At 51.4% G+C, this 27,639-nt stretch overlaps 1 protein-coding gene across 2 annotated transcripts in view; it reads right to left on the reverse strand.

The window, feature by feature from the left end:
* Window positions 1-2,429: 2,429 nt before the first annotated feature.
* Window positions 2,430-27,639, reverse strand: part of GCK (glucokinase) — a 41,270-nt gene continuing 16,060 nt past the window's right edge. For both annotated transcript variants that reach the window (XM_038384751.2, XM_043502959.1), the window contains exons 2-10: window positions 22,758-22,920; window positions 21,576-21,730; window positions 18,179-18,298; window positions 16,149-16,244; window positions 15,674-15,773; window positions 8,618-8,801; window positions 5,765-5,920; window positions 3,613-3,846; window positions 2,430-2,574 (exon numbers count right to left, since the gene is read on the reverse strand). In XM_038384751.2, coding sequence (XP_038240679.1) covers window positions 2,430-2,574; window positions 3,613-3,846; window positions 5,765-5,920; window positions 8,618-8,801; window positions 15,674-15,773; window positions 16,149-16,244; window positions 18,179-18,298; window positions 21,576-21,730; window positions 22,758-22,866 — 1,299 coding nt within the window. In that variant the 5' untranslated portion in view covers window positions 22,867-22,920. The remainder of the gene's footprint in view (window positions 2,575-3,612; window positions 3,847-5,764; window positions 5,921-8,617; window positions 8,802-15,673; window positions 15,774-16,148; window positions 16,245-18,178; window positions 18,299-21,575; window positions 21,731-22,757; window positions 22,921-27,639) is intronic.

Here is a 27,639-nt window from a genome sequence, read left to right on the forward strand (position 1 = left end):
GTCATGGTAGATTCTCCATAATTAAATTTTCAAATGAAGACGCTGGATTTCTAAATGATCTGCTCTAGGAATGACTGTGGGGCAGGTCTCTGGCCTGTGCTCTACAGGAGGTCAGACCAGATGATCACAATGGTCCCTTCTGGCCTTCGACACTAAAACGAACAACAAACATCCACATTTCTGAAAACATCATGCTTTGCAAAAACCAAACGTCAAGAAAAAATCCTGATTCAGAGCGAAGTCAGATTTCCTTGCAAACTTTTTCTGCCAACAATTCCAAAGGAAACATTGTTCGTTTGAAATTTTTTGTAGGAAAATTTGGAAATAAAAGTTGGATTCGAATCAGGATTTGGGGGCTTTTTTGACTCACTCTAGTGGGAAGGATAAAGGAAGCTCCCGTTCCCCGATCCCAAAATATCATCCTCTTGTCACTGCCAGGAACAACCAGACTGCATAGGAAATACTGATGGCCAGGCAGCTCTGACAGCTCGGGGATGTGACGCAGACAGTGCCAGGAGTACACTGACACAGGGGGAAAGCAAGGGGCTGGGACCTGCCAGGACAGTCCCCTCTAGGGCCAGGAGCTTCAAAAGAGCCAGAGATCAGAGGGCAACTGCTGGCCTCTTCCAGACCTGGTTTGTGTCCTACAGCTGGCTCCTACATGACAAGTTCTGGCGTTAGGAAGCATAGCTACGTGTATATTACCTACCACAATGGCACTTCCAATACAATGCCCCTAAGAGCCCTGCAGTGGGGTAGATCGTGCTATTTACAAAGGCTGCCTAGACTCCACATGCATCTTCTCTGTTCTTATGTTGTGTTGTGTTTTGATTGAGTGAGGGGGACTTTAACCCAGGAGTACATGTCCCCCCCCACCTCCATGTCAGGGAGCCATTGCTAGGGGTGGGTGGGGATTTATTTTAACATCAAACACAGGATAAAGTCTAATACGCGGTGAGGGTGAATGTCATCGCTACTAAACAGTCACGCCCAGAGCATCAGAATGATTTTATTCCGATGTACAGAAAAAAATGAATGGAAGCCCTGTATGTCCAGCTGAGGTGTACTGCGGACGGACTGGGTACACAAGGACGGTACACGCACCCATGTGTGGGTGTATCAGAGGTGCGTGGGTACGTATGGCCCGGTGCACCCAGGCATGATGCTTATCTGACGAGCTGCAATGTGACGCACGTCCCGTGGGACGGTGAATGGATGAAGGCGTGCACCCGGTGGGCTTTGTACACGTGGGTGTGCACACTGCGCGGGAACCCGCACCTTGTGTGTGCGGGGGAGGGGGTGTGGCGATGTGTCTGGCTCACGAACAGCAGCACTAAGGAGAGGTATAGCCTAATCAACGCTAGCCTGAGAGGGCGGGAGGGGTACCTGAATATTTCAAACGCCTCTGTGAAACCAGCCCGAGGACAGCCAGACAGCACAGGGCAGGATTTACTCCGTGGTAGCCCCCTCCTTGTGAACAGGAGGTGCACCCCGGGGAGGCCAAGGACTAGGAAGAAGGCGAATCCTGGAGCTGGATTTCCGGATGGAAAGGGGTGGGCTGGGGAGCTCTCCCAGAGCAACAGGGGCAGGGATGCCAGGAAGTCCCTCTGCCGCAAGGAACATCTCTTCATTGGTGTTCATACAGCAGCCAGTGCCATGGGGCCGCCGGCCTTCGGGCACAACCGGAAGAGAGAGGATCTATTGCTATCCCTAAAGAAACCCAGGCTGCAGCACGGCGAGAAGCAGCCCCTGGACGGGACGGCCAGAGAAGGGGGTAGATCAGAGGCAAAGCTTTTGGCCCTGTTCGGCAGCTAGATCTGGAGGGACAGGAAAGGGCGGGAGGGGACCTGAAACCCTCCCAGCTGCTCTCCTGCGTGAGACTCCCGCCAGCTCCATCCCAGCCGCCTCCGCCCGCCTGTCGGCTCGCCGCCCCCCCCCCCCCCAGCACACGCCAGCCTGCCACCAATCAGGGCAGTCGCTGGCTCCTGACACGCCCCGACATCCAGGCACCCGATTGGCCGAGAGAAACGCAACCCTCGACCGCCGTTTGTGCTGATTGGAAGCCGTTTTGACGCCCCCGTCTCGTTTTAATTCCTGAGCCAATCAGAAGAGAAGGGTCAGAGGACTCCCCTCCCCCCCGCAAACCAATCCTAGGAGGAGACCTCCTCAGGAACCTATTTATTGCGTAGACTGAGAGCCCGGCCTGGCAGCAGCAAAGAGGGTTGAGGAACAGCAAGGGGACAGAGTGCAGCTGGCACGACTAGCGCGGCGGCTAGGACAGGTGGGAGGCGGGTGGGCGGGGCCAGGGACTGCCCCGCCCCTTCAATTGTTGTTTCCGCTCCTGGGCACGCGCGCTCTAAAGAACTCGCCACGGAGCCACATCCCAGCCGCGGCTGCTCCTTCCGTGGTCCTTTGGCCAACGGCCCCGCTCACCGGCCAATCAGGCAGGCCATTTTGCACGCTACCGCTGAGATCAGGGCGGCCCCCCTGCCGCTGCCCTCCTCTGACTGGAGGAAGGTGATGTCGCAGCCGGGCGTCAGCTGTCTGACGGTCGCGTGGAACTGGTCTTTGAAGCTGGGGAGAGAGGAGGCGGCGGGGGTTAGGCAGAACGGTCCGCTGAGCGTACGGAGACGCTGCTGCCACATCTCCCTGCCCTGCCCGACTTCCTGTGTGACCACGAGCAACTTACTTAGCCTCTCTGTGCCTCAGTGTCCCCACCTCTACAATGGGCACAACACTGCCCAGCGGGGCAGTGCGCAAAAATATGGTGATGGGGGTCATCTAAAGATCGATTCAGGCTCTGATGGTGCCCACAGAGGTGAGGTTCCGTTGTGCGGGGTGCTGCCCGCGGAGCGTCCGATCTAAGGCAGTTTAGACTCTGGGCCGTACCCTGGCACAGCTCTACAGTTTGCTAACCCGCCCCAAGAGACCCGCAGGCTGTGATAGCTTTTCAGTTCTAATAGCGGGCTCAGAGACTGTGCTGGTAAGTCTTAGTGCAGGTCAGAGCCAAAGTTCTCCCGGAAAGGCAGCGAAGAAAAGACAGCTGGTTCTCGGGCTGACCCCTGCCCGGCCTGACCCGCTGACTTGCTGAGGAGTGTCTGCCAGCTGATGGATCCCCCCGGCCATGCCCTCTCAAGGCATTCCAGCTCCTTTCCAGTCTGTTCCTTTTTCAGATGCTGCTCTTTTAAGATTCCCAGTTTACTCCCTTCTCCACTCCCCCCTCCCCTCTCTCTCCCCCCACCATCTAGAGGTCCCAGATCTCGGTGGCTCTTCTATGGCCCAGGAAGCTGAAGTCCAACCCCCACCAGCACCTGTGAAGCTGGCCAGAGAGTGCCTCGGCAGCACGCAATCGCTGCCGGACCGGAAGCCAGCTTCCCCAGGGCCAGCCCTCAGCGCTGTCTCTCGCAGCCGCTCATTGCTAAGGCACTAACAGTGCTGCCATTGCCCCGGATAAGGGCCAGCGCTCCCTAGTGGCCCCGCAGAGACAGGCCACCCACACGCTCCTGTCTGTCAATCATTCCGTCTGATGCAGCTTTCCAGGGAGGCCGTGACGGGGCTGGGGAGGCGGCTGCCGTTTCACCTTCCCGGTCACTTCCCCGCGTGCGACCTCACCTGGGGTGGAGCTTGTAGACCGAGCCATCGACCCCCACGGTGATCTTCAGCCGCTCCTCGCTCCGGCTTTCCCGCATGCGGTTGATCACGCCGGCCAGCCCCGCCGAGCACATCTGCGCCGCCCGCGTGGAGACGCTCTCGCACGCCATCCGCACGATGTCGCAGTCCGTGAGCGAGGGCAGCAGCTCAAAGGACGTCAGGATGTTGTAGGTCTGTTTCCGGTCATCGGCGTCGCTGGGACAGAGAGCAAAAGCATGTCAGGCTCCGGACACGAGGGTGTGCTGAACATGGGGGGCAGGCCCGGCACTGCTGGGGCAGCTGGACAAAGCCAGCGGATGGGTGCAGACAGCTAGCAGGCTCCTATGGCCTGGTCGGTAGCTGGATGGAAATTGGCTTTGGTGACTCAGGAGAGGACACGCGTTTACCACTCTGGAAAGCATTCTGCTGGTTTGCAGTGCAGCTCCTCACCAGAAGTGGCTGCATTTCAGACTGCTCATACGCCTGGGAAGAGAGCAGCAGGACAGCAGCTTGTAACAGCAACACGTGCAGTTACGTGAGATAGGGTGCAACACAGACATGGGGGCAGGGCTCAGGCTACTCTGGAATTGTTCCTAGGGGGGTTTCTTGTTCCACCCAGCCCCTGTAACAGATGGTGCTGGCCAATGTGAGATACAGGAGACTGGGCGAGAGGGCCCTTGGGCTGAGCCAGCCTGGCAGTGCCTATGTTCCTAGCTCACTCTCATCTCTACAGTACCTCCTGTAAACCCGCTTTACCAATGTCTGTGAGACTCCAGCCCCCTTCCCAATCTCCTCCAGGTGCCTCCAGCCCCTCCCACCAGATGATGTCTGGTCTCGAAGGTCTGCGAGCAGGTGTCTCTCCCCACCCCTACAAACACAGCCCTTGCTTCCGGGAGCCCGCATGGCTCCGTGTTGGTAAGGCCCACAGGAATGATTTGAGGTCTGGAAAAACTGCCACACAGTGTGAGACTTACGAAGCTCCCTTTGTTTGGTTTATCCCAGAGAAGGCTAAGAGGTAACTTGGTCACCACCTGCTAGAGATCTCTGATTCTAGATGGCTCTTTAATCTTGCCGTAAACAGCAGAAGGAGGTCCAATGGTGGGAAGATGAAGCCAGGCAAATTCAGATTAAAACTAAGGTGCATTTGTTTAGGGTAGTTAACTACTGGAAGAATTTACCGAGGGACGTGGTGGGTTCTCCATTGCTCGGAGTCTTTCAGTCTTTCTCAGAGAGCCACTGTAGCTAAGAGAGGAGTTCTGGGCTAGACGCAGGAATCTCAGGTTCTCTGGCCTGGTTCTGCCGGAGATCAGACTAGATGCTCAGAAATCCCCAGCTGCCAGAAAGGCCCCTTGTGCCGTACACTACCAGGCCTAACTTGGTGCATTTTAGAGGATTAGCCTTAGAGCTGCTCTAAGTCCCGTGATTTTAGAGCTGCAAAGGGAGGATGGTTGGGCCAGGCCCGAGAAGCTGGGCTCAAGAGGCCAGGTGCAGATAAAAACAGCCACAAATAGCATGCAAGGAAAAGTGAGCTAGGCCCCCTGTCCTAAGTGACACTGGCACAGCCGTGTGGGAGTTGTGAGCACCCTTATTAAAGAGCATTCACTGAGTGGAACCATTCCTCTGACTCCCACAATCTTGGGGCCGATTCCTCATTTCAAGTACTAACAATCCCCAGCAATTTTTTCAGCCAAATTGCTCAAAGGAGGACAGTGTCATTACAGATGGGGAAACCGAGGCACAGAGCGGGCAAGTGACTTGCCCAAAGTCACCCAGCAGAGCCGGGGATAGAACCCAAGTCTCCTGAGTCCCAGTGCAGTGCTCAAGCCAGTACACTGCAAGGTGTGAGGGTATCTGCCGCAGCTGTGTGCGAGTCCCTGTCAGAGGGGGAGCTGACATACACCCCTTCCACATCAGCTCGGAGCCCAGTGGGGAACGGTTGTTGCTCTCTCTAGTTATACATATTGCAGCTCGGTGGCTGTTGGGGGCCCCGGGAGTCCACCTCTGCTCTGGGGCTGTAGGATGGGATTACAGCTGGGGCAGGGGACAAGAGAGCAGGGGGAGGGTTTCAGGAGCCCCTGAGCTGCAGTGGGTGCGGCTGGCTGTGCATTGGGCGGTTGGGGAGGCCACCCCGTACCTTTCAATCTGCGAGACGAAGCGGGTTTCGAAACTGCCTCTGGTTTTCAGTTTCTCGGACGCCTCCCCGTGGAAGAGCAGATTTTCATTGACCAGTTTTAGCAGCACCAGCCGCACGATCTCGCCTATGTATTTGCCTCCGATCATCTTCTCGTAGCTGGGTGGGAACAGAAGAGCACCACCGGTCAGGGCCGCGAGGACACAGACCCTCCGCCTGCTCTCGGTCGGACCCTGCTCTCCTGCAACGGGGGGTATCCTAGGCCTGGAAACCTGTCTCGACACAACCCTGGTGGAGCAAGGCTGCCGCTGGCTTGCCCCTTCCTCCTGAGAGGGCAGAGGCCCTGCTCGGCTTCTCCTCCCCTTGCGTTCTGCCAAGGGGACATGTCCCTACTGCCAGCATCCGTGGGGACGGGCCTTGTGCAGGCTCAAGCAGGAGAGAAATGCCTCGGATTGCAGGCAGCAGAGCCAAAGCCAAGTATCCTTAAAAAATACCCCTAGGCTCTAGTGCAAGAATGCAGAGTTCCTGGCGTGGCCCAGTGGCTCAGGGAACCCTGTGTGCTGGGTGTTGCAGCTTCGCGAGGGCTGCCATGTACCGTGTGGTCCATACGGCCAAGAGCCCGTGCGGGAGGGAGATTCAATCCTGGAGGCCAGGGGCTTGCTCCCCTAACTGCCGCATGGCAGCAGGGCCATCCCAGGCATGTGCAGCTGGCCTCGGCAGGATGCAGCTCTCACTCTGGCAACGCAGATGTGAGCAATTCCTGCTGCCTGCAGTGCCCAGCAAATGCAATGGCCGGTTCCGGGGCTTGTGGGGGGTTGGGGTAGTTACGGGCAGGCCATGCAGAGGGAACTGGAACCAGACGCCAACCACCTGGGCCCCGCCGGAGAACCTGAGCCAGGGTTTCCATCACCCCCTCAGTAGTGTGATAGGTGAAGGAGAACAGGACAGTTACATACCAAATACGCTGACTGGCTCAAATTCTCTGCTGTCTCACCCAATGCCCTGGGGCGGGGAGAAGATGGCTTTGAGCCTCCATGATCCCTGGCTCTGCTGGGGGCCCAGCTCACCCCCCACCTCAACTCAGAGCCACCTCCGGACTGCTCTAACCTGTGCCGGCTTGTATCGGGCCCCAAGGGACCATTACACTGCAGGGGATCCCTGGAGCGTAGCATTCTCCAGTCACACCCTCCTCCATCCATTGTACCCGCTGAGCTCAGGGGGGCCAAGCGAGGGGGCACAGAGCCAGCGATTCATCCTCTGCAAATGTCTTTACGGCCCCTTTGCCCCACAGCATGGGCCAGGATCGGGCCCACTCTGATCCTGCAGCTAAGGAGATGCTTAACTCAAATGGATATGCAATTGATCGCTTATTCGGATGGCCACGCCCTTCGGGCAACAGCTGTCGGCTAATTCCCCAGCCCTGCCCCGGCACTTTTATTTCAGGCCTTGGTAGGTTTTGCACTCTTCAGCTCTTAACGCCAAGTGGCGGGTGCCCTTTCCCACCAGCGGCAGGGCACTGTAGAGCCGAAGGGACGGAAGATGCCCTGGGGAAGCAAAGCTGGAGCCTGGGGGACTCCTCTGTCCGTTCAAGGTGAGTTGGACGCTGGGCTAGGGACAGCACAAGAGAGCGAAGGGGAAGGGAAAGGAGAGAAGTGAGGAAAAGCACAAGGGAGAAATGTGTATTTGTCAGGGTGTCAGGGTGTGAGTGTCGATTGCTCTGTATATTGGTGTGTGGATACGGGATGTGTTTGTGGGCATCTGGGGGCTTGAGTGTAGATTGCTCTGGGTGTGTTTGTGTATTGGTGTGTGGATTCGGAAGTGTGTTTGTGAGGGCACCAGGGTGCGGGAATGCAGACTGCTCTCGGAGTGTGTGTTGGTGTTTTAGTGTGTGTATAGGGGAGTGTATTTGTGTGTATCCAGAGGGTGAGTATAGATTGCGGGTGTGTGTGTGTGTTTAAAGGTATCTGTGCCCTGGGGTGAGTGTACTGAGTGTGCACATGGCTGGGAGTGGATGGTTGTGTACAGGGGATGTATGGAGGTGTGTGTGAGCGTAGAGTGCAGGGGTGTGTGTGTAAAAGTATCTGTGTCCTGGGGTGAGTGTGCACATGACTGGGAGTGGATGGCTGTGTATGGAGGTGTGTGTGGGGCATATGTGCGCATTTGTGTTTCTGAAGGGAGACTGCGTGGGTGGGTAAACGGACATGGTGCAGTTATGGGTGTGTGAGGGTGTGTGTTCATTTGAGAGCATGTGTGTGGGTGGGGGGGATGTTTGCACGTGCTGGTATATTTGAGGTGTGTCTGTGGGTCTGCGAGTGTGTGTTTAGACACACTTGAGGGTGTGTGTGAGAGAGAGAGTGAGCTGGAGGTCGGGCCGGCGAGTGGAAATTGCTCTTGCCGGTTTTAACACCGCCAAGACTGATTGTTCAGTTAGTGAGGGTATTTTTTCTGAGCTGCAGGAAAACATCCATTTTTCCTCTTTGCTGGGCTCTGCACATTTCAAACATCTCCAGCATATCAGCCTCCTGCTCCCCTGCTACTGCACCTCAGTGACCAGGTGAGCCCGCCTGGCAGCACCCCCACTGGGACCTCCGAGAGAGGGCCATTCAGGGAGAGCCCCGCAGACCCACTTCTCGGCCCCTAGGCCCACACTGTCACCAAGGGCCGACTTGCCTGCCAGGGAAGTTAAAGCTGCACTCTCAGAACCAGAGCTGAGCAAATCACGTTGGAGATGAACTGCGCCCACCCTCCGCTGAATTAGGAGCCGCGGCCGGCAGAGTTCGGCTCTGCGGCCCAGGCAACAGCAGGGAGGAAGCGAGGCCCAGGGAAAGCAATAATTTTATCTGTCATGTCCCTTACAGCTGGTGCCCGGGGTTAAGTGAGGTCTCGTCCACCACGCGATCGTACTCCAGGAGGAACTCGTCCAGCTCCCCCGAGGCGCCGAAGGCCCCCCACTCGGTGTTCACGCACATCCGGCCCTCGTCCCCCTCCACCAGCTCCACATTCTCCATCTCCTCCATGTAGCAAGCGTTGCAGCCAGTACCTGGCAGGGGACACCAAGCCGGGGATTAGTCTCATGATGGCAAGTCCCAGCCAAAGCACCCTGTGACAGCTGGGGATGTGGGCTGTTCGGCGGAGAAGGCCCTGCGCTTTACTCACTGCCCGAGCAGCCAGCTGACTTTGAGTCTGTGCGGGCAGCTGGTTTACAAGGGGCAGAGGCAGGGTTTACCACAGGCTGTAGCGTACATGTGCCCACGATACAATTTCACGCCCCATCCTTATAGCCTGTTTCACAGCGTTTAAAGCCAGAAGGGAGCACTAGTCTGAGCTCCTGCATGGCACAGGCCATTATATTTCACCCGATACCCATAGCTGAGCGCAGTGACGCCAGTTAGGCTAAAGGGTTTCAGTCCTCAGGAGGCTGAAGTATTGCAGCCACAGGCAGAGAAAAGGAGAGACCACGGCGCCACCAACGGCTGAGGCCCCTGCCAGGGCAGGGAATGGATTAGGTGAGACATGCCCAGATGATGCCAGCAGACTACCCATGCCCCACACTGTGGAAGAAGGCGAAAGCCCTGCAAGGTCCATACTCCTCCTTTCACCCACTCTCAGCGACCCAGCTCTGAAATAGCCTGGCCAATGCAGGGCTATCTAAGCCCTGGGTCAGATCCACAGCCGGGGGCGATCAGTAGATCTCTGCCAATTAAGCCCAGTTGAGGCTCTGCCCCACTGGTCAGTTGGTTATCGCTCCTTGGTGTCGATCATGGTGTCACCTTTTTCTCCTGGAGCAACGGAATCTGGGGTGTCTCTGGTATTATTACTTGTGTGACCATAGTGCCTACGAGCCCCCATCATGGACCAGGCTTCCCTGATGTGAGGTGCTGCGCACAACAAAAGACTGTCCCTGCCCTGAGAGAGAACAAATGGGTACAGGCAGATGGGGGAATACAAGGAAACAGTGGGACAGTATTGATCAGCAGGGGTCTCAGCAGAGCAGCTGCCTGGCCGGTATGTTTTTTGCAGGCAAAGGAGAGTTTTAAGGAGCGGTTTGAAGGGGGATAATGAGGTAGCTTTGGGGATGTTTACGGGGAGCGTGAGGGACAGCAGGAGAGGAAATGCACAGAGGCTTGTTTGCAAATTTAACAAGTGGGCGACGGAGGCTGGGACCATGGCAGTCAACAGCTCAGTGGTGACCCAGAGAAGCAGGGTGGGAAGGGTCTTGAAAGTGAAAGTCCAGGGACCATGGTGATCTTTTTCTCTGTCTCTGCTCTCTGTAATGGTGGCCCTGCAGGGCTGAGCGGTTATTGGTGTGTCCCCTGGAAGCTGGGCCCTCAGGCTGGGCAGTCCGTTCGTCCTTGTGCACTTCTTCCAGTTGCATTGGTAAGTGACGAACATGGAGCTGCTCTTTCATAATTTAATACTCCTGTATATATTCCCAGCTCAAAACTCAGGAGTCAGGCCTCAAAAAATCATGAGATTGGCTTCGAAATCACAAGATCTTTAAAAAATAGTAAGTTTGGATTCATTTTCTTTGTCTTCTGGGTTCTGAGCCTTTAGAGTTTACCCAGGTCACACTTTGATGCTTTTTCTCTGCAACCAGGAAAGCTAAAAATGTACTTTAAAAAAACAACAACAAAAGCGCAGATTCTCATTAATCATGTGACTCCAGGAACTGGGGCTTTGAGAAAAAAACATCAAGTACCACAAGACGCGTGACACAATCACAAGAGCTGACAACTCTGCTCTTTGGGATAATGATTTCTGTCGGAATATTTTGGATGTAAGTGCTTCTCAATTAAATTAGGGATCTGTCAGGCAGGAGAAAGAAGATGGCTCAAGTTGGTCACCTGTCAGTGGACTTAAGAGTCACTAAGGGACAGTGACAGACGTATGAGCTGCTGAGTTGAACAAACTGGCTTGACAAGCAATGGAAAAAGCCTACCAATGCTTGAGAGAGACAAGGCGGGTGAGACAGTATCTTTTATTGGACCAACTTCTGTTGGTGGAAGAGACAGAGACAAGCTTTCGAGCATACACAGTGCTTTTCTTCAGGTCTAATGCGATGTCGTGGATAGGGACCCACGAATGATATCTTCTCCATCCCTCCACACTGGCTTGATATTGTGGGCAGATCGACTAAGCCCAGCATCGTGTCTGGCTCACCTCGATGGGACCGGGACAGCAGTACTGTATGAAGTTCTCTTTCCGTATTTTTTCCTAGGCCTTTTTATCCCGACCCTTTTCACCTTGCAGGGAGACTTGTTTGAAAGGGGACATTATTACAGGCTTCTTGCCCTTCTCCTCCATGTCCATGTGGGACGGGGGGGCAGCGGCTACCCCAGGCTCCTGCTGCCTCCTGCGGCCCCAGCCTCCCTGGGGCATCCCCAGGGTCAGCCAGGTGCCCCAGGCCTTCAGTGAGAGGCTCCCCTCACTGGGCTGCCATGGCCGGCCCATGCCCCTGGCAGCTGTACTCCCTCCAAGGGGCACCGCAGCGGGTTCAAGCCTCCTGCAGTACGAAGAACGCTGGCAGCTGGGAACCAACCAGTCTGACACGGGAACAAGCTGGGCAGGTCTGGAGGAGCTAGCTCTGCCTACGGGGCTATCCCTACACTTCCCGCTGCCACCAGTGCATAAGCAGAGGCAGAACTGGGTCTTCCCCGAAGTACAGGCCCCATAGCACTAAGGGAGAATCTCTGCACTAGGACTCAGGGCAAAAGCTGGGCAAACGGCACACATATAAAGTATATCTGGCTCAGGTTTATGATGGCGCCTTTTTCATCCTTTAGCGTTCACATCCCACAAACTTTCAAGTAACCGAGTTTCGTTGGCACAAATGTTTGAACTCAGTGTGGCCCCAGCCTCTCCGTGCTCAGCTCCTCGTCTGCACAGTGGGATTACAGTACTTCCTGGCGGCAGGGGGCTGCCGTGAGGATATACACATTAACAATTGCAAGGTGCTCACATACCACAGTGCTGCGGGCCCGATAAGCATGCTAGATAGCAAGCTGCTTGCATGAATATTCTTGGAAACCAAGTGTTAAATTCAAGCACACAAATAGTCATCTTCGAAGTGCCTGCACCCTCCTCTAACCAATGAGTGGAAACCAGACTGCGTAATTTACCTGATCTATCACAACTAAGCCACATCGCTTGAATTTAAATATCTCGGACGAGGGTGAACTCATTGACTAAACGACCACAAAAAGATCAGCAACACATTCTGCTGGCAAATGAACTCGGAAAGCTGCAGTCAGTCGACAAGATCTCCAGCAGAAAGAGGCAACATTTGTCAAATAAGTTCTTGGGTACAGATGATTCACGCGGTTCTACGTGTGAGACATACTTGAGCCAGTCTGACAAGCCAGTCGCTAGAGGTCATAGCTACCACTTACTGCTCCTCCAGATCACTGTACCATAGTGTTGACCTTTGAGGAAAAGAAACGATGGAAACTGAATCCTTGTCCACATGAGAAAATACTGCCTACAGGTCTATAAGCAAGTCCCCCACTAGGTCACAGGTAAGAGTGCAGGAAATCCCACCTGGAGGCAGTGACATGGCAGCACTGGCCAATCCATATTGATTCCTGTATCTGGCATTGGTGTGATCGGTACTGGAATACGGTGTCCAGTTCTGGTGACCACAATTCAAGAAGAATGTTGATAAATTGGAGAAGGGGCAGAGAAGAGCCACGAGAATGACTGAAGGATTAGAAAACCGGCCTTCTAGGGAGAGACTCAAAAAGCTCGAACTATTTAGCCTAACAAAGAGAGGCTTAAGGGGTGACTTGATCCCAGTCTGTCAGTGCCTACATGGGGAACAAGTATTTAATACTGGGCTCTGCAATCTAGCAGAGAAAGGTCTAATATCATCCAATGGCTGAGAGTTGAAGCTAGACAAATTCAGACTGGAAATAAGGTACAAATGAGTGAGGGTCACTAGCCATCGGAACAATTTCCCAAGGGACGTGGTGGAGTCTCCATAACTGGCAAGTTTTAAATCAAGATGGGAGGTTTCTGTAAAAGATCCATCCTAGTTCAAATGGGAATTACTGTGGGAAGTCCCATGGCCTGCGGTCTACAGGAGGTCAGATTAGCTGATCATAGGAGTCCATTCTGGCTTTGGAATCTATAAATCCACGGCCTGACCTGGTGATGCCAGCAGTGACAATACCCTGTTGGGGGAGCCCTCGGCCCTCACCCACCGGGGAGGTCTGTGGCTGCTTGGAAGGAGCCTATGTGTTAAACTCACCTGACTGGCAGCTCCCACTCAGAGATGAGCTCATCTCTATTCTTAGTGTGTTTGCTGAGCGAGCTTTGTTTATCCAGGGCGAGTGGAAGAGGCAGCCGTGCGAAAGGTCCAGATGGAGCTGTCGCTGGAAACACTGAGTGGCTCCCGTGCCCCATGGGGGAGGCGGCCTTGCTTCTCCACCTGGCCCAGCTGAGGGGGAGCGGGCACCACACCAGGGCTCCCTCCCCAGCTGCTGCAGGAGGGGCCCCGGGCTGCTGTCGGCTGCTATTCCAGGAGGCCGCAGCCTGCTCATGCACAGGGTATCCCAGCATTTCTAACAGTGACCTGCTGTCACTGTGCTTGGCTCAGGCTCGGTGCCTCTCCGACGCCAGGCGCTCTGCAGCATCTCCAGACGGGCTGCTCGGCATCACTACCTGCTCTCCACGACGGGGAGCCCAGCTGTGTCCGCTCAGCAAGGATCTCGTGGTGAATGCAACGGGCCTGAATCTCTAATCGCTCGCACCAGTGGTGCGCCATGGAACCACTCCTGATGAACATGGGGTGAGCAGGAGCTGAATCGGACTCGCGGGTACCTCAAGGTGTCAGCCGGCCGCCTGCAGGGGTCAGGAAGGGATTCCCCCCCAATGCACTATGGGATGGCCATGGCTGGAGATGGGACACCGGGTGGGGTGGGCCAGGGCTCTGAGGGGGCACCAAGTAGTCTCTCCCCTGGTGTCACTGGCTGGTTGTTGTTCTCATGCCCAGGGTCTCTGGGGTTGGGAAGGAATTTCCCCCCTGGTCAGATTGGCAGTGATCTCGGGGTTTTTCGCCTTCCTCTGCAGCATGGAGTACAGGTCCCTTGCCAGGATTATCTGGGGGTATCTTACAACCGTTTCCCTGCCCTTGCAGGGCACGGGTGCACCCTGGTAACTCCTAACCTCAGCCTGTGGCACACCACAGTCTAGTGTCCTGTGGGCTGTGACACCTGGGTTGTTGGGTTAGTGTGCAGGTGCTGGGTGGGGTGGGTGGCCTGTGACACACAGGCTGTCGGACTGGTGGTCCCTTCTGGCCTAAAACTCTATAACAGTGACTCTGCCCATTTGCTTTGGGCCCTGCCCAGAACTTTGGGCCCCCCAGCCTTTCTTATGTCCTCTCATTCCCGAGTCCTTCCAAGGGAGCTCTGCCTCCCGGCTCCACCTGGCAGCTCTCCACCCATACAGCCCATCTGGCACACAGGGGCTGGGCTGTGAGTAACTCCCTCAGCTCTGCTCTGTCCTCCTCATGGGAACCAGCAGCTGGCAGTGACTCTCAAGGTGATGCTAACTGCTCTTGACAGGGCAGGTTATCAGCTCACGGAAGTCAGAGGTGGAAGAGGTAATGTCCACACATGGTACTGAGTCTCAGCGTCCCAGACGTGCCCCCAGCTAACCGATTACTCAGTGAACGGCGATTTCAAATCGAACAGGCACAGTCAGCAGAACGGTCATTCCCCATCCTAGATCACAATTCACACCATCAGTGAGCCCTAAGCCCTGGTTCCAGATGCGGAAGTGCAGGAGCTCACTGCGATCTTCTTGTTTGAGCCCAGCGCTTTCTCGCCACAGTATCCCCAGAGCAATGGGGAGGCGGGGAGCGAAGCCTGTCTCCAAAGAAGCTAAGAATGATCTTTATTTAGCCAGTCCTCTAGGGACTTTGCTGTCGCTATCTGTTTTATAGGAAAGGGACCCAGATATTATGGTGATGGGTGGAAGTATTCAACCCTAAGATAGATAAATAGATCGAAACCTACTGGAGCGTAGACAGGTACCAGTAGGAGAGCAGCTTCCGCAGAACAGATGAGCAGGGACTTTATTTCCCACAAGATCTCCATTACACAAACCTACGTCAATTCCAGGCTTAACAATTCAGCTGGAAGAAATGCAAACAGAGCAGTAACGTGACTCTGGGAGATGCACAAATCCATGGTTCAGCCCAACAATCAATAACAGCTGAAAGTCAGCCAGTGTGCTCAATCCTCCCCCATGACGGAGCCACCATCACAGAGGGCAGAAACAGATGGTCAGAGAAATCAACACGGTTAGTTGAAATACCAGAGACACCCCTGGTACCGACTGATCCCGGAGAAAAAGACAACTGGATCCCGCAAGGAACAACTCAAGGGAGGCGGGAATGCATCAGCAGAATCATTGCGGACCCCAGGGTTACTAAGACCAGCGCAGAACCGTTACATCACCCCAGCTGCCGCATGTAGAGGGAGCCTGACATCACAACGCCGTTAGCCTCAAGGGATGCTCAACAGTAGTTGTGTCCAGAGAAATCCAGCTGGAGAACCAGGCCTTTGAGAATGCCTGCTGCCAAACAGATGATGTCAGAGCAGCTCAGTGGTGGGGCTTTCCTCCAGCCAACCGGCCTCCTGAATGTTGCTAAAGGTGACACATGGCATGGCCTTGCCCCAAATCAACTGAATAGCTCTGCGGCCTCCCGCCCACTCCCACACTGAGCAGGACCGAGGACGGCTCTGCTTCCTCCTGCTGCCAACAGGACTGGAATGAGCCCTGAGAATGGACCGGTGGGAATTCCACTTGGACAATCCACATCAGAGAGCCCGCGGTGTCCGTGGGCAGGTGGGGAATACACCCAGTGCACTCTGGGATGAGGGGAAACACCCAGGTGGGCAGGTATCTTACCCACTATCATGCCAACCTCACACCGGTGATCTTCATAGTAACAGGAAATCATTGTAGCTACCGTATCATTGACCATGGCGACTACGTCCATCTCAAAATCCTGCGGAGGAGCATACAAAAGAGAGGTCACGATCCCCCAGGCGTCCCAGAGAAAAGCCCAGGCAAAAGGAAGCACGCGCCCGGGTGCAGAACAATTCCAGGGCAGAACCCTGCGGCTAGTAAGGGGCACATGGAGTGCCCAGTCCACTGATCCAGACTGAGCAGCCAAGAACGCTGCTGCTGAGCGAGGATCTCTCCAGCCCACCTTCCCACTGAGGCTGTCCTTGAGGCTGAAGGAGCAGGAGGATTGCAATGTGCCCCCAGTGGAGCTGGTGAGCCCGGAGAAGCCCCAGTCTTACCCCACGAGGGCGCATCTGTGCGGAGACACCAGGGGAACTAACCAGCGTGAACAGCACAAACCATGTTTTCAGCTCACCCCTCGGCGCTTGATAGCGTCCCGCAAAAGCCCCACAATGTTGTTCCCTTCAGCTCCTGATGCTTTGAAACCCTTCGTCCAGTTCAGAAGGATCCCCTGCGGGACAAAGGGACAAAAGGGTTAGATCAAAGTGCTACAAAGAGAGAAAGCAGAGAGCTAAGCAATCAGTTCTCTGATCTCAATGGATGCGGGGTGGTGCATTACTGCTCATGCATGTCCAGCTGGGCAGTCCCAGCTCTCACAATCAGAGAATCCTAGGACTGGAAGGGACTTCGAGAGATCATCTAGTCCAATCCCTTCCACTCATGGCAGGACTAAGTATTATCTAGAACATTCCTAACAGGTGTTTGTCTAACCTGCTCTTAAAAATCCCCAATGGAGATTCCACAACCTCTCTGGGCAATTTATTCCATGGCTTAACCACCCTGACAGTTAGGAAGTTTTTCCTAATGTCCAACCTAAACCGCCCTTGCTGCAATTTAAGTCCATTGCTTCTTGTCCTGTCCTCAGAGATTAAAGAGAAAAATTTTTCTCCCTTCTCCTTGTACCAGCCTTTTATGTACTTGAAAACTGTTATCATGTCCCCTCTCAGTCTTCTCTTTTCCAGACTAAACAAACCCAATTTTTTCAATCTTCCCTCACAGGTCCTGTTTCCTAGACCTTTCATCATTTTTGTTGCTCTTCTCTGGACTTTCTCCAATTTGTCCCCATCTTTCCTGGAATGTGGTGCCCAGCACTGGACACGTCATGGAGTCCCCGGGCGATGCTCTGGAACTGCTCCCTATGAAGCCGGGCAGGACTCTGGGGAAGTCTCCTTTCTGTGAGCAGACTGTCTGCAGGACACACAGCTCACACAACTGCCACCTTCCTGGGTCTGACCTCGGAGCATTCGGCATCCTCTGCCCCTCCGTGCGCTTCCCACAGCCAGTCCGCCCAGGTGGGCTCCTGGGGAAGCCAGAGGATCCTGCACCCCAAATTCCCAGTCAGAAGTGACTCTTAGCCAGCCAGTAAAACAGAAGGTTTATTAGACGACAGGAACATGGTCTAAATCAGAGCTTGTAGGTGCAGAGAACAGGACCCCTCAGCTGGGTCCATTCTGGGGGGCAGTGAGCCAGACAACCCCATCTGCACTTCACTCCATGTCCCCAGCCAGCCCCAAACTGAAACTATCTCCAGCCCCTCCTCCTTTGGGCTTTGTCCCTTTCCCGGGCCAGGAGGGCACCTGATTCCTTTGTTCTCCAACCCCTTTAGCTCTCACCTTGCAGGGCGGAAGGGCCAGGCCATTAGTTGCCAGGAAACAGGGTGTCGGCCTTTCTCTGTGTCCAGACCCCTGCACACACCTGCCCTCTAGGGCTCTGCAATGATCACACACCCTTATCCACCCCTAGATACTTAAGAATTGCATAGGGGAAACTGAGGCACTCCCACACTATTCAGAGGAAACATTAAGAACAGTCCCGCTTCGTCACATCACAATACTCCAGCTGAGGCCTTATCAGCATGGACTGAGCTTTGGAGTCTGAAGTGTGAGATCTAGTGTAAGTGTGCAAGGGAGCACGCAGGTGTAGAGAGGAAGTGAGTGTGAACGTGACAGGGGATCAGTCATTGCTCACCTCCAAATAAAGACCCCAGCCCCTATGAAGAAAGGCCAAAGCTATTTAGGCACCTAACTCCCATTGAAATCAATGGTTTCAGAGTAGCAGCCGTGTTAGTCTGTATTCACAAAAAGAATAGGAGTACTTGTACTCCTTTTCTTTTTATTGAAATCAATGGCACTTAAATACCTTTGAGGATCTGGGCCCGAGTGTTTAAGGGATCTGCTGTGTACAGATGGGGGCTCATGCTCACACTGTGAGCCACTTTCCTGGGGACGTGGGATGCAGCTCCGTGGCTCAGGATGTGAAGGGGCAGTGAAGATCAGGCATGGTTCCTCCAGGTTGCCCACTGTCACGCTCCCTCACTATTCTTTGCAGTCTCTCTCACCCTTCACCTCTAGTTTGCCCGCGGGAGTCACCCTGCCTTGGCCTCACCTTGTCAATATCCTCATGCCTCACGGGGAAGGAGAATGTGAAGCCCAGAGGCAGTTTTTTGTGTTTCATCTGGTGTTTATCCAGGAAGTCGGAGATGCATTCGGAGATGTAATCGAAGAGCTGGAAAAGGGAGGCCCCAAGTCACTCCAAAATCATGACAACGGCATTGCTGGGCATTTCCCACCAGCCCTCCAACCACCAACCTCCTCCTGCCTCTGAGACACTGACACCTCCTCTCTGGGACAGCTGGCTCTACAATCCCTGCTGCCCCATGCTGCCCTGTTCTCTAGCCTCTACACTGGCCCATTCATTGACTTTCGGTTGCATGTTGCCTCAGTAACAAAGACTGTCAGCAATTATTGCTCAGAAAGCCACACGCACGACAAAGATTTCTATTTTTTTTCAGAGTAGCAGCTGTGTTAGTCTGTATTCGCAAAAAGAAAAGGAGTACTTGTGGCACCTTAGAGACTAACAAATTTATTAGAGCATAAGCTTTCGTGAGCTACAGCTCACTTCATCGGATGCATTATGGCGCACATGATATAGACAGGCAGATGTCTGCAGTCGCAGCATTGCCCACCAGATGGCACCCAGCCCTCTGGTATAATGTAGCAGCCATTGCAATGGCATTTCCTAATTCCAGCTTTGGAGATCAGCAAAATCTGTGCTCACGGGTAGCTCTTGCCTGTCTCGGAGCTGCCAACAGCACACGGGGTAGCACCGCTGGCCATGGCTTCCAGCCACGCCTCTTCGGCTGAGTTGATGTGTGCAGCTGCCCAGTTCTAGCTGGAGGTACAGAGGAAATGAATACTGGTAGAGGAGGCTGGGATTGGGCAGAGCCTGGTGTGTGTGTGGGTGAACATGTGTATGTGAGAGCACATGACTTTATCTCTGCCCCAAATCCAGTTGTCTGTACTCTACTGGCCTTCCTCTGACTTGCAGATTCGATGAAGGAATTACTCTTAGATAGAGCTGGGTGACATTTTCCTAGTCAAAACTTTTTTGGGGTGGGGGAGAAAAATTCTGACATGACTTTGGTGTGTCTGTACCAGGCAAGGTTAGAGGATGTAGCTGCCATGTCGTGGGTGGAATGTATTGTTACATAGAGCAGCTGAAGTCTTCAGGAACAATACCGAGATCTGTGACTGGTGAGTGCTGGAATTTGAGTAGAGGGATGGTATAATTCTGTGTTTTGATGTGAAAATTCTATTAGTTCAGTCCTCCCCTTCATATATCTAAGAATTTTGTGTCCCTAGTAATGGCTATTTTAACGCAGCCAGTAAAATTAATTATCCACACAATTATTGTCTCTCTCTGATCATGAAATATTAATCAGCTGGATGGGAGGGGGGAGACAAAAGGGTTAACCTGGGCCTCCAAAACAAAAGATTCCTAATTTCCATATGTGTCAAAAGCTACAAACCCAGAGGCAGCAGCTTTTGCTCCTCAAGACCCATACGTGAGAACTGGGCTTTCGCACCTCCGTTTTATTCTTATCACAAAGATGCTTTAGAAAAATCAAACCAAAAACACTATCTGTTTTATGGCTTGGATGAAGCTAAAACTTATTTGACCCAGCTGTCTGTCAAGCTGCCACTGAGGTTACACCTAAAAACGGGCTATCAGACACACTGGTACCCCAATCTGAGGACCTTAGAATGTACTGCCTGCCATAGCTGCCATTTGAATAACTACATATTAATAGAGCTGGTCGGAAAATGAGAAATTTCAAGTTTTTTGGCAAAAAATCATTTCAATTTGGTAATGGCTGCAGCAGTGCCTCATGGGAGTTATAGTTCAGGTCCCTAATATTCCCATTCTCCTCCACAGGCCGGGCTCCCCAGTCATACTACATCTCTCATGATGCACCACAGCCTCCCTTCTTAGTGCAGGGAGGTGATTCACTGTGGCAGCAACGTGGCCTTGGTGCATCATGGGAGATGAAGTTCTGCCATAGAAGAAAATGAGAGCATTAGACATGCAAACTACAACTCCCATGAGGCAGGCCAGCAGCATTTCACAACTGAAATGTTTCCATTTTTGAACATTCTTGTTTTGACCCCCTCCCCCCCCAAAAAAAACTCAACCCAAACCCACACACCCATATTTTATGTGGGAAGCAAGAAACTTTTTTTTGTTTTGCCTAAAACCCAATTTTCCATCCAAAAACAGTTTCAACAGAAAATTTTTGTCCAGCCCTACAAATTATATCAGAAAAAATCAATATGAATCTGCTAGGCTACCCATGTTCTGTCTAGTCTTAAATCCTAAAGTCACTGCGGTCTTTTGATCTCTTCAAGACCCTACTTCATTTTTTGTATGGCTAATGTTAGCTAAACCTGGTCTGTCCTCAGAGGCTTGTCTCTTTAGCTTTCATGAAGGATAAACAATTAAAAATCAACTAGGACAGGTTCTCCAAACTTTGTGACACAAAGAGAACTCATGCTGAGGTGCGGGAGTATAAAGGTTGTATTGGCTTTCCTTTAGCGTGGGCTGTATAACTGACTTATGGCTTCACACAGGCTCCCTAAAGGATGGCCAATTACCATGTTCCCTTGCCTTACCACTGCAGCTGGGCAAAATTTTCAGAAGAACAGCTGATTACCAAAAAATGCAGTTTTAGGCCAACTGAAACTATTCACAAATTCAGGCCAAATTTGGCAAAGAGTTCTGGCACAAAAATGAAAACAAAACAAAACAAAACATTCAGTAAAGTCAAACCATTTTGTTTTGACGTTTTTGAAATGAAACATTTCCACTTTTCCTTTCTAAACAAAGTTTCTTTTAAACTTAGTTAGATTTCAAAAAAGGATAAGACGACTTGAAAACGAAATGACACAAAAAATGAAATAATAAAAAAATTGTTTTGGAGTGAACGAAACATTTTGCTGAATGTAAAATTAAATTTTTGGAGGCTTTTCAGTGAGAAAAACAGAAAAATTTCTGTTTCGGGTCAATTTCCCCCCAAGATTTTTCAATTTAGCCACCGAACCAAAAAAAAATCAATCATTTGTTCAGCGATATTTACCACACTAAGCACAGAATATCAGAAGCCCTGCTACAGCGACTTCCTGCATGGTTCCTTTCTGGTAAAGTAAGGATATATCCATGTTTTACTCTCTGTGTTACTCTTAATATCCCATAGAAAGTGGACCCTTCCCCATCCTTTCTGCCCCTCTGAAGGAGACCTCCGATGGCCTGTTGGAGTTGGACAGATCTAGAAAATCAATCAGACAACTTAGTTTATTCTTCAGCACCTCTAGTATTGCTCCAGTCCAGTTGCCTTTTCATTTCCCACCCCAGCTGCCACCTACCCACCTTCGGTTTGGAGAGTTTGTCTAGGGGATGCCTGCCAGCATCTTGTTTTCACGGCTCTTTTGGCCAAGCTCTCGCTCACCATTTCGGCTGTTCCTGTCATGGCATCCTCTGGGATGGAATACATCTGATGCTTTGTCGTCACGCTCCACTGCCTTTCTTCCCCTTCACCCACTTTCACCAGCATCACGCGGAAGTTGGTGCCGCCGAGATCCAACGACAGGAAGTCCCCGACCTCTGCAACATCAGGATGAATCTTAACAGTTCAAGAGTTACTTAGCTGTTGTCTTGTGTTTGTACTATTCCTAGTGCAATGGGCCCTGGCCCACGACTGGGTTCCTAGGCGCTACGAAAATTAACAGTAGAATTCAGGGTTGAAAAATTCCCCCCAAAACTTTTTTTCTGTTGGAAAATTGGGGATTTGATTCAATCTGTTTTTTGGGGAGAGGGGGGAGATGTTTTTATTTTTTCCATCAAAAGGACAGAAAATTTTCAGTCCAAAACCCAAACTGTTCCCTCCCTGTGGAAAATTTCAACCTTTTGCCAAAAACCAAAACCGGAAAAACCATGGCTAAAAATCAAAAATATTTCTGTCACAAACAGTTTGGTTTTTGACTGAAATTTTAGGGTGTTTTGACCAAACATTTTCTGGCTTTTGGCCTCAAATGTTTGTTTTTTCAACAAAAGGTCAACATTTTTCATGGAGAAAAAAATCCCATTTTCTGACCAGCTCTATTCCTGACTTGTCATGTTCACCGCCTGAACCCCTGCAGAGGAAGGCAGTTAATAACTTGGAAGACTTGCTTAGAAAGCAAATGGAGAAAGACCTGCATCCGATGAATTGAGCTGTAGCTCACGAAAGCTTATGCTCAAATAAATTTGTTAGTCTTTAAGGTGCCGAAAGTACTCCTTTTCTTTCCAAGGATAGGGATTCCACCACCTCCCTAGGTAATCCAATCCAGTGCTTCACCACTCTCCTAGTGAAATAGTGTTTCCTAATATCCAACCCAGACCTCCCCCACTGCAACTTGAGACCATTACTCCTTGTTCTGGCATCTGCCACCACTGATTGATCCCTCCCCCAAGCTGCGAGCAGCACGCCCTCGGAGGAGAGGAGTGGAGGGATGGTGACCAAATTCTTATCCCAGGCTGGGTGGGTTCCTGTCTCTGTGTACCCATGGGACCAGTGATAGGTGTAGGGGGTGGGAAATTCTGCACTCTCATTTCCTCATGGGCGTCCATGCCCTGTAGGATAATGTGTTACCTGAGCCTTCAGGCGTGGAGCGTACGTAAGTGGGCAGCATTTTCACAGAGGCTTCCTCATGTGTATCCAGTTTCAACCCCCGATCCATTTCCTTTTGCATCCGACGCATCACCTTCTTCAGATCCTCCTCTTGCAGCCGGAACTCAGACAGGATCTGCTCCACCTAGGGCAGCAGAGATGCAAGTAAGCGGGGAGGGACCCAGGCGAGTTTGTGCCCGGGAAGGAAGAGGAGCAGGGGATCTAAGGCCCAAGACCTCATTCACTTACACCTAGCCTGTGCAGAAAGAACAGGCTCGGTGCATCAGGGTCCCTTGCGCAGGGAGCTCGTAGAGGCAGTGCAGAATCCAAGAGGTCTTCTGGCCGCCCAGGAGAAAGGGAAAGCCTAGAATGCAGCATGGGCATTTGGCAAGGTTCCTTCCGCACTCTGAACGCTAGGATACAGATGTGGGGACCTGCATGAAAACCTCCTAAGCTTACTTTTACCAGCTTAGGTTAAAACTTCCCCAAGGTGCAAACTATTTTACCTTTTGCCCTTGGGCTTTCACTGCCACCACCAAACGTCTAACACCGGTGACTGGGAAAGAGTTTGTTTGGAAACGTCTTTCCCCCCAAAATCCTCCCAAATCTTACCCCTCTTTTTTCTGGGGAAGGTTTGATAAAAATCCTCATCAATTTGCATAGGTGACCACAGACCCAAACCCTTGGATCTTAAGAACAATGAAAAAAACATTCAGTTTCTTAAAAGAAGAATTTTAATAGAAGAAAAAGTAAAAAGAATGTACAATCAGGATGGTAAATACCTTACAGGGTAATTAGATTCAAAACATAGAGAATCCCTCTAGGCAAAACCTTAAGTTACAAAAAGACACAAAAACAGGAATATCCATTCCATTCAGCACAGCTTATTTTCTCAGCCATTTAAAGAAAACAGAATCTAACGCATCTCTAGCTAGATTACTTACTAAGTTCTAAGACTCCATTCCTGTTCTGTTCCCGGCAAAAGCATCACTCAGACAGACACAGACCCTTTGTTTCTCCCCCTCTCCAGCTTTGAAAGTACCTTGTCTCCTCATTGGTCATTGTGGTCAGGTGCCAGCGAGGTTATCCTAGCTTCTTAACCCTTTACAGGTGAAAGGGTTTTTCCTCTGGCCAGGAGGGATTTTAAAGGTGTTTACCCTTCCCTTTATATTTATGACAGCATCCAAAGTGATCAGAGTAGAGATCAAGAAACTAACCAGAAAACCATGATAACAGCTCAACCCAGCCACTCCTGCCTGGGTGTGATTTGGGTAGTGTGACAGAGCAACCGTGGGAGAAGGAGGTGGGTAGTTATGGGTTTCACACTGTCCAAGCTTTAGGTTCATGTGCTGTCAACTGTAGTAATAATAAGGTTTTCAGGGCCTCAGTTAAATTATTTGTTAATGTTTAATTAAAATCCCCTTAACTAAGTTTCTTTTGACCTCATAGCTTTTTGATTAGAGAAAATCAACTCAATGTGGTTTTATGGCTTTTATTTAAGAGCCTAAATTACTATAAAGCTCATTAGTTAATTATACTTCCCTAAAGTGCTAAACAATATGAGAATCAGACTGAGGTTAGAACGAAAATCAGATTAATTAATCAAGGAGTTAACAATAGTACAAATTAAAATTGGTTAACTAACAATAAAAACAAGTTGAGACCAACAATGGATTCAAATCGTTGCATGAGCCCAGTTAATCATTAAATTACAAAACTATATCATACCAGTAATTGAATGGCTGACTTTTTCAATCTGTATCTTTTCCCTTGTGGAAAGAATGGGCTAAAACTAGAATTTTTACAAACCCAAGATGGCCTTCAGTGATCTGTGATAAGATTTGCATTAACATAGGTTAATTTTGTACTATGGACACACACACACACACAGAACAAGTGTCTAATGCAGGCGTTCCTGAACAGGTATCAGGAATTCTGTGAAGGAAACAAAAAGAGGAAAAGTCACTGGGGAAAAGAAAAAGGATCTGCTCTTTGTCTTGCTTGATCTGTTGAGCTTCCGAGAGCCAATGAGGAACTGCAGCGTAGGGAAGCAGGCAATGTCTTCTGGCTCAGGTACAATCATGTGAGCAGGTATCAATCTCTGGTCAACTGGCTGGTCTGTGGTGTCCTGCGCTTCACTTTCCATGAGACCAGCCCAGGGAAAGCAGGAGTGTCAGCTGTTTGGTTGTCGTTATGGGGATCTGGAGAGGAGCGCACTTCTTCCTTGCTTATCTGGTCTTTTAAGGTTGAGATTCAAGCTGGTCACACCCCAAAGGACTTCCCCAGAGATCTTCTGGGCAAATTAGGTGATCACAGGTTTTGCACCTCAACTGCATTGTCCAGTCCTGATAAAGTGAGGCCAGGCTGACCTTTTGTCCATTCTTGGGGGCCCTCCTTCCTAGGGGATTGCTTCTGTGTCCCGTCCACAAGTCCACGTGTTTATCCCAAGCAAGCGATAAGGAAATAACAGGAGCTGACACCTCCACCAAAACTGTCTCAAGCCCCCTTGAGTCAACAATCCAAGCTCCTCAATGGCTTCTTGACCATTAGGGTCTGGCCACTTTCCTGGTCATAACTCATGATCCATTATTCTTCACTCGGTCACACATCTCATGCTTATGCTTTCTCAAGGCCCAGGAGACCTCATGACCACAGTAAAAAATTACAAAACTGTCATCTGTCTGGGCAACTTCGTTAAAGGTTATTTCCCTCTATCAAAGCTAAGCTGCTTCAAAAGCGACTTTTAAACCCCATTACCGTAAACGTATTACAAATACAGCCAATTAAAGTTTATGCTTAATGTCTGCTTTGCTATAGCCTGCCAGGCTGGACATGGTAATTCCGCAGCCTTAAAACACCCTGTTTACTTCCCAGCATGTGATGCAGCATATGTTAACATCCACCCTTGCCAACAGCTCAGAACTGCAGCCACTGGTCTAATCTGTCTTTTGTAATGTTGGAATTGGCACCAGTCTCTCTGGCTGAAATGTATTTCCCAGAGGTCCTGTCCCAAAGTAAGCAACAGTGACCTTAGACAAAGAGGACCCCAGATCTTCTGGCTTGTCCTCAGAGTACGGTCACTGAGCTGTAAGGACCATCACCACTGATCTTGACTCGCTGTTTGCACAGAAAACAATGATGTGTCAGAGTTTAGCCAGCAATCTGCTGCCAGTCACTTCACACAGGCTTCAACCAATTGTGTATCTGTTCCATGCACCCACGCCTCTGCTGTGGGGCAGCAGCCGGAGCAGAGGTCACCTCTCCGGGAAGTCAAGCTCCCACTTGGAGCATGACTCTCCGCCGCTCAACCTCTCTTTCCCTTCCAGGGTGTCCTATTCTCCTTGGGAATAAAATCCCCCAAGTGATGGAATGAGTCCCTCTCCTCCCCCATAATGACAGCTTTCAGAGTAGCTGCCGTGTTAGTCTGTATTCGCAAAAAAGAAAAGGAGTACTTGTGGCACCTTAGAGACTAACAAATTTATCTGAGCATAAGCTTTCGTGAGCTACAGCTCACTTCATCGGATGGCATCAATATTTCGTGTGGGACAATCTGGTAAGTGTAAAAGATACAGGGCCTGATTTTGTGCCAGGATCACTCCCCTGCTTTCAGCGAAGTTACTCCAGATTTGCACCTGCCGGTGAGAGCAGAATCAGGTCCATTTGATGTTGTAGAGTCGTCTCATGATTTGGAGAGGGGATGGGAGGGGATTTTAAACTCATCTGCAGTTTCCTTAACCCGCCATGTCCCACTTTCTCTTTGTTTGATGTCACTTTGAATTTCCTGGTGTCTGGGTTATTAATTTATAAATTCCTTTTAATGGTTTCTTTTCCATCTGGAATGATGGCTATGTATTTCCAATCTCAATTTCATCGTAACCATTTTGTTTGTTCCCGGACACACGTACAAACAATGGCACATCTCATCTGCATCCTGCTATATTTACCGTAGACCAAATATGCTTCGATGTGAAATGAAAATGGACCATAAAGCAAATCAATCAGACAGTGGGTCCAATGGGTTTTGAGGCTATTTTAATGGGTAGAACACAGCCATAAATACTGTGAAGGAACCACATACGCCCAGTGAGGGCCAGATACACACCATGGAATAGAGAACACTGTGCACACCCTCCTAGAGCTCAGAGGACAGTTCCCAGTTCCGATGCACTATGAAAACATCACCACAGCGAGACGATCACCATTGCTTCCCAAAGGGAAACGGCTGGAGCATAACCCTTGGGGCATTTAAACTGAGCCTGGAGAAAACATTATACAAGTCCCCTAGGGAAGGACTTTGCACTGGTCCCCCAGGGCGGTACTGGATGGGACCTTGGGCGCTCTTCCACATCTAATCTAAATGGAGCGGTTCTTTCATAACTTGAGGGACTGCCAGCGGTCTGCAGGGAGGCCAGCGCCCCATATTTCGTGCTATATTTAGGACAGGCTCATGCCAGTTCCTAAATATAGAAGCCTTGCATCACCCTTGTGTTTGCAATGCCCTGCCGTTTGGTAGCCTCCCTACCTCGCCTGCTCCCAAGAGTTCACGCAAAGAGCCCCTCCTCTCCACTTTCCACTGTGCATAGTGAATGGCTTGCGAACTCCTGGGCCTGGCATTTGCACTGAGTGGGCCCCACCAAGGACACTCCAGAGCCTCAAGAGGGGCGAGAAGTGGGGAATTTAATCCCAGTGGTCAGGCAGGGCCATCACCTCTCGCTGCACCCTCTGCAGGAAGGAGAAGACACAGGATGAGATTCGGATCCCATTTCTGGAAGGAGCATGCCACAGCATCCCAGTGCTCTGATCTGTCAGCCAGAACCCCACAGATCCCTCGTTACACACTACCCCCGACCCTCTGTCTGTGGCA

This window comes from Dermochelys coriacea, chromosome 26 (genome assembly GCF_009764565.3).
Source record: "Dermochelys coriacea isolate rDerCor1 chromosome 26, rDerCor1.pri.v4, whole genome shotgun sequence".
NCBI classification, from domain to species: Eukaryota; Metazoa; Chordata; order Testudines; family Dermochelyidae; genus Dermochelys; species Dermochelys coriacea.